The 13489-nt window shown below is 37.5% G+C and overlaps 1 protein-coding gene across 1 annotated transcript in view; it reads left to right on the top strand.

Annotated features, from left to right (window-relative positions):
* Window positions 1-12521, top strand: part of LOC127504619 (perlwapin-like) — a 33239-nt gene extending 20718 nt beyond the window's left edge. Inside the window, exons 3-4 of the mRNA XM_051879443.1 lie at window positions 10636-10773; window positions 12490-12521. Of these exons, the coding sequence (XP_051735403.1) occupies window positions 10636-10773; window positions 12490-12506 (155 nt within the window). The 3' untranslated portion in view covers window positions 12507-12521. The remainder of the gene's footprint in view (window positions 1-10635; window positions 10774-12489) is intronic.
* The last annotated feature ends 968 nt before the right edge of the window (window positions 12522-13489 follow it).

The raw sequence follows: 13489 nt of genomic DNA, 5'->3' as shown, positions 1-13489 counted from the left end.
GGACCATGACAAGGTCGCCTTCGTTATTTCTCTGCTGTCCGGGTGGGCACGTGACTGGGCAACGGCCGTCTGGGAATCGGAGGTGGCATGCTGTGATAAGTTCGCCTTGTTCAAGGAGGAAGTGATGAAGGTTTTCGACTGTTCAGTCTACAGGCGGGAGGCTTCTCGTCTGCTTGCGGTGTTGCACCAGGTGAAGTGCTTCATTGCTGACTATGCCATAGAGTTACGCACTTTAGCAGCCACATGTGAGTGGAATGAACCTGCCTTGCTTGCAAGCTTTTTGGAGGGGTTGAATTCAGACCTCAGCGATGAGATTTACACTCGAGACTTTCCTGCTAGCCTGGATCAGCTGGTGGAATTGGCCATCTACCTCGACAAGCGCGTTGAACTGCGTCGCAGCGCTTGGGGTGTGGTTTCTGAGCGACCGGCTGCCCAGCCTACACCTGCTGTTTCTTTTGAAGCTGCCCAGCTGCCTGAGCCCATGCAGCTGGGAGGGATTTGGATTTCTCCAGCTGAGTTACGCATGTAACCATGGTTCCCTGAGAACAGGGAACGAGACACTGCGTTAAGCGCTATGGGGAACGCCTCCGCGTGAACCGAATGGTGCAAGAGGTCTACACCACTCTCAAACTCTTCGGCAAACTCCATCTGAGAGCCCCATGATCTGAGTCTCCGCTGCCTCAGCACGAGCGGGACCCAAACCATCAGGCCCAGATGCTGAACTCTCTTCCCTAGAGAAGAGATCCAGATGAGAGCGGAGCGTTCTTAAAGGAAAATGCTCACAATTGCCACAGGCAGCTCCCTCGAGAACTTCCCGTGTGTGCTCTTCTCCAAGACAGTGAACGCACAGTTTGTGTGTATCATCCGGTGTCAAGTATTTCAGACACTAATCAACACACTTCTTTTTTCTCTGTGCATTTCATACTGATTGCCAACAATAGCGCTTCACATATAACAGTCCCTGAAGACAAAAAGAGGATGACATGTTCTCTAGGCACCCCTTATGTACTTTCGGGTCTCACCATTATGATGTCATGGGCTGTCGCCGGTCAATATGAAATTGCTGTGATTTGATAAGTGTTTCAGACACTGGTTCACACGGAGGCGTTCCCCATAGCACTTGACACAGTGCGAGTTCCCTTTCAAAAAGGAACTACAGTGGAAAATGATCAAATGGAATTTACAATTAAAAAAGCTTCTTAGCCAGTTCTATTTCCCATTTACAGGAACATTAAAGGATCACAAAGCAGAAAGAAAGTATTCATTCCCTTACGAAAAAAAAGTAGCTATACTTCAAGTTCCTTTTATTAAGTATACTTAAGTAAAGTTCAAGTATATTTTTAAGTATATTTTATGTAGTAAGTATACTGATATCAATGTACTAGAAGTATATTTGTAAGTGTACTGTTTCAATACTACTTAAGACTAAATTTGCCCACTTTTTAGTGTATAAAAGTATACTTTTAAGTATAGGCTCTACTTTAAGTGTAACATTAGTAATCTTTGAGTACACAACTAGTTTACAACTAAGTTTTTTGTTTGTACTGCAGCTATACTACAAGTGAACCTATAGGTATATTGATAGTTTACTGGTCAAATATTTAGCTTTTTTTTTTGTTTTTTGAAAGTACACTTTGAAGTGTACTCTCAGTAAATGACTAGTCTACAAGAATACTTGTAAGTTTTCTTTAAGTGAACATAACATCATACTTATAGTTTACTATTTATATATTATTTTTGTACTGTAAGTATACTTAGGTATTCATTTTTGATACTTGAAATATACCTTTAACTGTACTTTAACTCTTTCCATTTTATTCAAGCTTCATGCATCCTTTTTATCAACACTTCATTAAGTTTAATTAAAAAAAAGCAACATTTTAAACAAAAAGCTGAGAAAATTGCATTTTTGTCAAAGACTACATCCGGATGGGATTCGGAATGATGATCAAAACACAGATAAAGTACATCGAGTCCATCAACACCCCCAAAGAGTAAAGTATTTTGAAGTTCCTACATACACTAGTGGACTGGCCTACACAAAAATTCATATACTCAGAATTAGGAGCATATCTGTTTTCTTTATAAATCAATACTTTTTATCAAACAATGTAAGTTTATAAGAAAACGAATGAAAAACGTATTTAATAGGATACTCAATCAAAAGATTAAACACAACTACAAGCCAAGTATACTTAATTAATCATACTTTATCTCGATCAAAAGATTGAGTACAAGAATAGGCCAATATACATAGACTTTTCTGTCAGTATGAGTCAAGTATACTGAAATGCAATTTTAAGTATATTTCTGAGAAGTACATAAAAAGTAGACTGAAAGTATAGTACGTGATATAAATAGATGATTCAACATGTTGACTTGTGTTGCGAACTCTTGCTTCCGATGTCCTGGAGCGCTACCTGGTGGTATCCTCCATCGTTGCCAGAGGAATTCACAGGCCTGGCCTAGAGTGCCATCTGGTGGTGGAGCAGACAGAGGGTTTTTAAAACACCAGTTGAACCTGCCCTTGCTGCTAAGCATGCACTGACATGCTCGTCAATCCTTTTTCCAAATTCCCCAACTTAATCTCTGGCAATTATATTTCACCCAGATTGAATCATAACAGGATTCATCAAAATAATGTTTAACAGAAAATAATATTTAATAATGTTTAATTAAATCAATGCGTTGAAATTTTAATCTTACACCCACTGGTTTCTCGCTTGATGTAATTCCTCCTCACCTTGTTTTTAAATTTGATAGGGCGCAATCTTTTAGCATTTATAAATAAATCATCAGGACTCAATGACTGGACAACCAAGGCTAGAATTGAGGAATTGGAAAAGGTAACTATTGCAATAGGTATATCAATCAAATCTTTTGTATTGGTTATGTGACATCTGTGTAAACACAATATCAGGGAGATTTTGAAAAAAAAAATCACATTATGAAATAAATGTTTTTCTCCAAAACACGTTGGCCACAGTTATTGGCACCCCTAGATTTTTTTATGAGTAAAATATCTCTGAAGTATACAGGTGCTGGTCATATAATTAGAATATCATCAAAAAGTTGATTTATTTAGCTAATTCCATTCAAAAAGTGAAACTTGTATATTATATTCATTCATTACACACAGACTGATATATTTCAAATGTTTATTTCTTTTCATTTTGATGATTAGAACTGACAACTAAGGAAAATCCCAAATTCAGTATCTCAGAAAATTAGAATATTGTGAAAAGGTTCAATATTGAAGACACCTGGTGCCACACTCTGATCAGCTAATTAACTCAAAACACCTGCAAAGGCCTTTAAATGGTCTCTCAGTCTAGTTCAGTAGGCTACACAATCATGGGGAAGACTGCTGACCTGACAGTTGTCCAAAAGACGACCATTGACACCTTGCACAAGGAGGGCAAGACACAAAAGGTCATTGCAAAAGAGGCTGGCTGTTCACAGAGCTCTGTGTCCAAGCACATTAATAGAAAGGCGAAGGGAAGGAAAAGATGTGGTAGAAAAAAGTGTACAAGCAATAGGGATAACCGCACCCTGGAGAGGATTGTGAAACAAAACCCATTCAAAAATGTGGGGGAGATTTACAAAAAGTGGACTGCAGCTGGAGTCAGTGCTTCAAGAACCACTACGCTCAGACGTATGCAAGACGTGGGTTTCAGCTGTCGTGTCAAGCCACTCTTGAACAACAGACAGCGTCAGAAGCGTCTCGCCTGGGCTAAAGACAAAAAGGACTGAACTGCTGCTGAATGGTCCAAAGTTATGTTCTCTGATGAAAGTAAATTTTGCATTTCCTTTGGAAATCAGGGTCCCAGAGTCTGGAGGAAGAGAGGAGAGGCACACAATCCACGTTGCTTGAGGTCCAGTGTAAAGTTTCCACAGTCAGTGATGGTTTGGGGTGCCATGTCATCTGCTGGTGTTGGTCCACTTTGTTTTCTGAGGTCCAAGGTCAACGCAGCCGTATACCAGGAAGTTTTAGAGCACTTCAGGCTTCCTGCTGCTGACCAACTTTATGGAGATGCAGATTTCATTTTCCAACAGGACTTGGCACCTGCACACAGTGCCAAAGCTACCAGTACCTGGTTTAAGGACCATGGTATCCCTGTTCTTAATTGGCCAGCAAACTTGCCTGACCTTAACCCCATAGAAAATCTATGGGGTATTGTGAAGAGGAAGATGCGATATGCCAGATCCAACAATGCAGAAGAGCTGAAGGCCACTATCAGAGCAACCTGGGCTCTTATAACACCTGAGCAGTGCCACAGACTGATCGACTCCATGCCACGCCGTATTGCTGCAGTAATTCAGGCAAAAGGAGCCCCAACTAAGTATTGAGTGCTGTACATGCTCATACTTTTCATGTTCATACTTTTCAGTTGGCCAAGATTTCTAAAAATCCTTTCTTTGTATTGGTCTTAAGTAATATTCTAATTTTCTGAGATACTGAATTTGGGATTTTCCTTAGTTGTCAGTTCTAATCATCAAAATGAAAAGAAATAAACATTTGAAATATATCAGTCTGTGTGTAATGAATGAATATAATATACAAGTTTCACTTTTTGAATGGAATTAGCGAAATAAATCAACTTTTTGATGATATTCTAATTATATGACCAGCACCTGTATTCCTATTCATATTTACTTTTTTTTTTGCGCACCAGGGTGATCATGAACATGAAATTGTCCAGCCATGACTTCGTGTTCCACAGGAGTACAAATATGTGTAAGCACAAAGGCCAAATTCCCTTAATCATTCATCACAATGAGAAAAACCAAAGAATATAGTTCTGATGTGCAGCAAAAGATTGTTGAGCTTCACAAAATAGAAAGTGGCTGTAAGAAAATAGCTAAAGCATTGAAAATCCCCATTTCCACCATCAGGAACATTCGTTGTTCTAATGGCACACACTTTGTTTGTGGTAACAAAGCTTATCTAATATTTTCTAAGGGTTGGATATAGGTAGATGTTATTTGGCTTATCTGTTATTGGCAATGTGAGTAGTGTCAGAGGATAGCATTATGTGAAACATCATTTAATCATGACACAGAGCAAGAATTAAATCTCTGAAACTGTTAGGAAGGTTTTTACCATTTTTAGGAGTGATCAGTTTACAGAATAAAGTACAGGCACTACATGAGGTGTTTGAGGCCACAGCAAAAGCTACATTTAATTCTATTGCTTGTCACGGTGTGTGACCACAGGAGGAAGCAGGCAGGAGAAGCAGGTTTTCAAAAGAACTCAAAGGTTTAATAATAACTCAAGAAGGCAGGTAAACACATCCAAAATACAACAGTGACAAGACAGAGTGAACAAACCAAGGAGTACTTATACAGGAACTAATGAGATAATGAACAAGACACACCTGAAACAAGGACACTAATCCAATGAGAAACCATGACAACTAACTAATGGCGGGAAAACTAAACAAAGGAGGACATGTGACAAACAGAACATGGTGCAAAAACAGACAGACATGTGACATTGCTAACATTTAAGAGGAAATGTTAACACAATTTAGCTAAAGTTCTGCATGAGCAGGTAGGCAAGGCAGGGTTTTTTTTTATATAGCACATTTCATATACAATGGTAATTCATAAAGTGTTTTACATAGGAAAGTAATTACAATAATCATAAAATAATCACAACAGAAGCTTAAAGGATTAGTTCACCCACAAATGAAATTCATTAATTACACACCCTCATGTCATTCCACACCCATAAGACCTTCATTCATCTTCGGAACACAAAGTAAGATATTTTTGATGAAATCTGAGAGTTTTTTTTTTTTCTTCATTGAAAGCAACGAAATTACGTCATTCAATGTCCAGAAAAGTAGTAAAAACATTGTTAAAATAATCAGCTTGACTACAGTGGTTCAACTTTAATGTTATGAAGTGACGAGAACAAAAACAAAACAAAAATAACGACTTGATTCAACAATTTTTTCTTTTCCTTGTCAGTCTGTTACGCAGTTAGCGCAGTGCTGCGTTTCTGTGTTTACGTCCGAACACCAGGTCATTATTGGCCGGCTCCTGCATCAGCATCACACGCATGCCTCGTGCTGCTCACATGAACAGGCGTCGGCCAATACTGAGCCGGCGTTCAAACGTACAACAAAAATAGCGTAGCAGAATGACAGGGAAGAGACAAATTTGTTGAATAAAGTCATTATTGTTTTGTTTTTGCGCACAAAAAGTATTCTCGTCGCTAACATTAAAGTTGAACCACTGCAGTACTTTTCTGGAAACTGAATGTGGTAATTTCATTGCTTTCAAAGGAGGATAAAAAAAACCTCTCGGATTTCATCAAAAATATCTTAATTTGTGTTCTGAAGATGAACAAAGGTCTTACAGGTGTGGAACGATATGAGGGTGAGTAAATAATGACAGAATTTTCATTTTTGGGTGAACTAACCCTTTAAGAACAATAAAAGCAGAGAATAAAAATGATTAAATAAAACAGTTATAAAAAGAATTAAAAGAATAAAAAAGATGATACATAGATGAGATAAAGTGCATTCAGTCAAATGTACAGTGACACAGTGCTCATTCAGTAAATGCACAGCTAAACAGATGTTTTGAGTCTTGGTGTTTTGACCAATCACAACAGACTGAGCCATCTGACCAATCAGAGAACAGTAGACCAACCACAACAGACTGGGACATCCGGCCAATCAGACCAGTAACAACACTCACTCCGACCTTTGTGAACCTCTGAACTGGGACGCAGCTCAAGTGTGGATATCTGCAGGTTGAAGTAATGGGCGTGACGAGAGGTTGGGGCTTGCCGAAAGGTAGGGTGTGGAGAAAGGTCTTTATCAGTAATTGTGAAAGCTGTCTATCAGGGTGTAGTTAGTTTCTGTTGTAGCAATTCACCTTTTGGCATACCCATTAATCTGACCTGCAGCTATCCCTGTCTCCATCATTCAGGTCACTGTGTATGTATGAACTGCATTTTTAAAGTATTTTTGAACAGATCAGGGATAAGAGCAAAAGATGTCCTGTAAGCATTCAGGATTATTATTATTATTATTATTATTGAATATGAGGGATGTTTCTGAGAGCACTATGTAAGATTAGGTTACTAAGGAAACCTGTGGAATTAATACTAACTCTGCACTTTAAAACACATGCATTTCATGGGCACATTTCAATAGTTTTTATTACAGCCTTATTCTTTAGTTGGTAACGCTTTACAATGAGACTCAGTTTGTAAACATTACTTAATGTATTAAGTATTATGAACTAACAACAAACAATACTTTTACAGCAGTCATTAATTTAAGTTCATTTCTAAATACAGTAATACACTTTTAACATTTCAAGTATAAATTAAAATTAGTGAATTATATTAACAGTCAACAATAGATAATAAATGCTGTAAAGAATTGTGGTTTATTCTTAGCTTATGACACCTAATGCTTTAATAAATGTTAACAAATTGAATTGTATTCTATGAAATATTCAACTCAGAATCGACTTTTGGTGTGACACCCAGAACATTTATTTTCAGCCATCATGAATTTCACAGAGATGTAACGCAGTTGTGTTTGTCTTATTCTTTAGTAGACTTGAATCAACCGGCCTTTATTTCAGCACATTATTTTGAATAGACATGGGAAAGTATTCAGCGATGCTGTCGACTCTTGTGTTGTTTACATTCGGCTGCCTTGGACTGATTTGCCTTTTCGGTGCAGGATACAGTACAAATTCTTGTGTTAAAGAGAATTTCAACTTTTTGGTGTAAATTATAAATGAAATTGTCAGATACTGCTACAACAGAAGCCTTCAAATAGTAATGCTGTGTCTTTATGATGCTGTAAAGTACAGTTTTAAATGTATGTTTTGTTACTGAGCTCAGAGTGGTTTTAAAAAAACTTGTCAATCAGACACAAACACAATATCTCATAGAGAGCTTTTTTATTGAAACAATATCATTCCACCAATACTACATAGTTATTGTCAGCAGATAGACAAAGGACACAGAGGTAAGTGTTACAAGTGACAGCAGGTTTATTGACAACAAAGAAGATGACACAGGCGAGAGGACAGTCCAGGTAAGCGGGCGGGGAGTGGGAAAGTCTTGAGCGGCTTATCTAAGTCTGATCGTGTCTCTATGTTTTCCAGGGGATCCAAAGGGAGCTGTGGAGTGTGGAGTCTGTGGTGAACTGCAGCGAGGGAGAACTGGAAGGTATCACAGGAACGACAGGTAAGTAAACAACAGGTAAGTGGGTCAGGCGAAACAACATGGTATAGTTGAGACCAGACAGTGAGTGAACGGGAGGAGTGCAGTTATATAGTGCAGGCTGATGATCGCTGACAGGTGAATGTGATCAGTACTTAGGTGATTGGGATCTGGTGACTGTAGAGGGTGGTGACTGTGGTGACTCCCTGACAGTTATTAATGTCAAAAATTAAAGTTTTAATATATTTTTTTTGTTGTTGTTGTTTTGTTTTTTTGTAAAATCTTGCAGATTGTTTTACAAATTGTTGTCCCTTGCACACAAATTCAGTACACTGGTTAACCAGATGACTAAAATGACTTTACAATAAATAAATGCTTGCTATTTTTTTTGTTTTGTTTTTTAAATTTTGTATTTTAAATGGTTTTATGCACTGGAATTGTTCATGGAAAATCCAGTTCAATTCACAGTATATCAATAAACTTTTTACACAAGTGTCAAATGTATTAAATGTGCACTGCACTTTGGTAATGGAAAAATATTATTTGTGTCTCTTTTCAAGTTCCTCAATAGAAGGTTCCTCAGAATAAAAGGCTCTTCAATATGTTTTTCTTTTAAAGCACTATACAGCATTGACAACAAACACCCCATCCACCGAGGAAATGTCGAAAAAATGTCCTTTCTTTCTTTCTTTCTTTCTTTCTTTCTTTCCCCAAAATTCCTTGGGGAAAAACTGTCCTCTAAAACTCCATGCACAAATGAGGTGTTTCCATTCAGTTTACATTGGGAAAAATTAGCCATTGCGTAAGAGATTATTTTCAGATTTGGGACTGAGTACACAAACTAGAGGTCAGCCCACACACTGACATCTAAAAACATTCAAGGTGCCCATGTGTTCTGCCTATTGCTCACCAAAACAGATCATCCCTCCCCAAACTCATGCCATTGGTGGAGTGCTAACTCAAATACCTTCTCGTTCTGAGAAAAGTATGATTTTCAAAAAAGTTCATTCATTGTGAGATCACAGGTCGAGAGGATGACAGCTCTATTGTACTGCGCTGTGTTATTGTGTCTGTCTGGATGTTTGAGCACAACAGATGCTGCTATAGGAAAAGACATCAAAGGTGAGAAGATCCATGTTCTTTTATCTTTATTATGCAGCCCGAAGAAATGCTTAAACTAAAGCGCCTTACAAAAAGTGACATCTCAACATATTACAATTTACAAACATACAGTACAGTCGTTTAGTGAAGGATGAACTTTGTACATCAGTTTAAATAATTCATATAAAGTTATATAAATTGTCATATACTTAAGTTAACTTTTATGTTTTATGTATATATACGCTGAAATAGTTATTGTAAAACATATTCCAATAATATATACAACTTCCAATAATCTTTTTTTCACAGTGAAAAAGACATTCAGCATTCAGTGATATGGTTTCACTGTCATGTGTTTGTATTACAGCAAAGCCAGGAGTGTGTCCACACATATATTATTTTGCACCAATGTGTGAAGAGTACTGTGTCAATGACAGTGACTGCCCCAACAATGAAAAATGCTGCAGCACAGGATGTGGACATGAATGCAAGCCTCCAGTTACAGGTATTATATTATATCAAAGTCCCTTTAAGACAAGTCATTTCACTCGGCGGCCATCTTTGAAACGCCTCTCGGGCATTCAAGTGCAGCTCCTATCTCTTTGAATGGGGAAACATCAAATTCTCCAAAGCTGTTTGCCAAGCTTTCGATTAAATTTCATATTTGAAAGCACCAATGAAATCTGACAACAACTGTCTCATAAATTTTGCTTCTAAATGCTTGAATCATGACAAAAAAAATTTTTTAGGCTGGATAAAGCTAATGCGCATGCGCAGTCCTAAATGCGCGTCTCTAGTGCCTTATTTCGGAGATGCGCGTCTGACTGTTTCTATAGAAACCGGCCGCTGCAGTGACGCGATGACTTTACCAATCGGCGATTGGCTCTTATTTAGAAGGCGGGACTTATTCCGCCATATTGCGCGTTGCACTTTCTCCCATTCAAAACAGTAGGAGTGACGCGTCTTGTGTTATTCTATAGTCTTTGATTATATTATATATATTGGTTGACAAATGTTCTAAGGTGTGCAGTTATTTTCAGGGAAACGCACGGCTAAAGTAGTTCCAGGAAGGTCTTGACTGCATTATGTACATGTTCATATCACATCACCAAATGATTTCAGTTATTTCAGTTAGGTCCTTAAAAAAAACTCACAACAAATAAAACATTCAATTTTAAAGTAGAAAGACTAAAATAGTTATTTAAAACATATTCCAATAATATATAGGTACAACTTCCAAAATTATTGTTATTATTATTTTTTATTTTTTTTACAGTGAAAAAGACATTCAGCATTCACTGATATGGCTTCTCTGACATGTGTCTGTATTACAGCAAAGCCAGGAGTGTGTCCACGCAGAAAATCTGGAGCAGGAGTGTGTGCCGAGTACTGTGCCGATGACAGTGACTGTCCCAACAATGAGAAATGCTGCAGCAATGGATGTGGACATGAATGTATGGCTCCAGTTAAAGGTATATTATATTATATTATATTATATTATATTATATTATTAGGGCCCGAGTACCGATGGTGTGAGGACCCTATTGTAATTGCTCAGCCAATTATTCTTCTTCTCCGAAATGAATCACATTTTTGAGGGCCTAAACATGCTCGAAAACTCATGAAACTTTGCACACGCGTCAGAAGTGGTAAAAATTTACATCTGATATGGGTTTCAGAATTAGGTGTGGCAAAATGGCTCGATAGCGCCACCTAAGTCAGATATTTTGAATTTTCTCTGCAAAATTTTTGCAGTTTTTGTCATTTCCAGACGTTGTACTTTAACAAACTCCTCCTAGAGCTTTAATCAGATCAAGGTCATATTTGATCAGTCTAATCTAAAGGCCTTTGTGATGTTAAATTGCGAAGATCTTGACTTTTCACTGACCGTGGTGGCCTGACAAAGTTTGATGTTTAGCCATGAAACAGGAAGTTGTTGTAACTTGGGCATACAATGTCCGATCTGCCCCAAACTTCACATGATTCATTAGAGTCCTGACCTGAAGACATCTACAATGCAATATTCAGTTTCAGTCATAGCGCCACCTGCGGGCAACAGGAAATGACATGTTTTACACTGATTAACTCCTCATAGAGATTTAACCAGAACAACATCATATTTGGTCAGTCTAATCTTAAGGCCTATGTTTCGCCATGAAGGAGGAAGCTGTTGTAACACAGGCATACAATGTCTGATCTGCCCCAAACTTCACATGTTTGATAAGAGTCCTGGCCTGAAGACATCTCTATGCCAATATTCAGTTAGTCATGGCGCCACCTGCTGACAACAGGAAATGGCATGCTTTACACAATAATTCACTACCCAGAAACACATTTAAATATGCCATGAAGTACCAAACATACTAGAAACACGTTAAATCATGCAACACTTCGCTAAGTGCTAATGTTTGCGATTAACGCCACAAAATAGGAAGTTGTTGTAACTCAGGCAAACAATGTCCGATCTGCTCCAAACTTCACATGATTGATAATAGTCTTAGCCTGAAGACATCTACATGGCAATATTCAGTAATTGTCAAAGTGCCACCTGTTGGCAGCAGGAAGTGTGGCACGTCGAAATGACTTTGCCATATTTCAACTGTATTTACTCGCTTACATGCGTGTCACCCACAAAAGAACCAAAACCCACGATGACACTAACCAAGCAAATAAATATAGTAAACAGGATAAAAACTAAAAATTATTTCCATGTTTTTTTGAAAAAAATTAAAAATAATTCAATGGCCCATCATCAATTATTCTTTAATAAATGCTTTAGAAGTATTTTTCAGTCAGTTCATGTTAACTAATGTAGTAAACTAATGTTAACAACTCGATTGTAAAGTGTTACCATGTATTATATTATAATTATATTATATTCATGTTTGGGTTGGCTTTCTCATTGCCTTTTGTGTCTTATTTTATAATAATAATAATAATAATAATAATTATTATTATTATTATTATTATATTATATTCTCTATGTCAAAAGTACCTGCATTCAACCTATAGCACTGTTTCATGCACAGAGTGACTTTACAAAATGAATAAAGATGATGAATAATACTTAGAATCCAATTCACTCTGTAAGTAAAACTAGCTATTCATGCCTTAAGTGTTTTGTTTTGAACATCTGAGGCTAAATGCCACTAAATGGCCAGACTAAATCTGAATCTCTATCCATGCAGTCAATGTGCCTTACTGAAGAGCTGTTCCCATGATGGTCAGTGCCCTGCCAGACAGAAATGCTGCCCACCCACCTGTGGTCACGCATGCAACTATGCTGATTTAACCACCAGAAAGTGTTGTGAGATTAATTTTGCAAAATAATACATACTTGAGTTCTTTTACTTAAATCAATTCAGTGCTTCATTCCTTTTTCTTGCAGGCTTAACATTTGTATGGTTTTGAGAACAAAATGTACCAACACTTAATTAGTACAAGCACAAGCCAAAATTAGTGTGTTGAAATAACAGAAGCATATGGATATGGCTAGATGGCTAAATATAATAACCCTATGACCTGAGAAATAAGCTGAAGTCATCAAAAAACAAAATCAGTTAGCTTTGCCGGGTGAGTGGGGGGTGGTCTTGCTGAATTGCACATATGTAGAACCAATCATATTAGAGAAAAATTATGTAATGAGTCAGCTACCTTTGCCATGTACCTATCTTATATAAACTGTTGTATTCTTTTTGCCGATGGGATTCTCTGTGATTAATATGAGGTCCTCCCGGCTGTGATTAAAGCATATTCAAAGGCATTGTTTGGAGTCTGTCTGATTAATGCTCTAGACACTAGAGATCTTACTTCTATTCTCAAGTGATAGTGTCTAGAGCACTATAAATCTTATTTTCATTCCTAAGGTATAGTGCTGAAGTGGAATACTAGAGACCTGTGGAACAAGTGGAGAAACACTTAGTAGAGTACAAATTTGTAGGTGTCTAGAAAGAGACACCAGGTTAACTTAAATCAGGTGTGCAGGGGAATGGGGAATTTCTACCATAATATATATGCATATATGTATGTGTGTATGTGATTGAGATCCCACTTGTCCAAAATCCCATTCATAACCATACACTGAAGATCAGTCTCTTCTGATTGGCTGGGATAGTACCATGTTGCACAGTAGTTTTACATTCATTGTGGAAAGATAAATTAGTTCACCCTGGAGATTTGTTTTGTATT

This window comes from Ctenopharyngodon idella, chromosome 22 (assembly GCF_019924925.1).
Source record: "Ctenopharyngodon idella isolate HZGC_01 chromosome 22, HZGC01, whole genome shotgun sequence".
Lineage (NCBI taxonomy): Eukaryota > Metazoa > Chordata > Actinopteri > Cypriniformes > Xenocyprididae > Ctenopharyngodon > Ctenopharyngodon idella.
The sequence above is the reverse complement of the archived record's forward strand: the minus strand, read 5'-3'. Positions and strand labels throughout refer to the sequence as shown.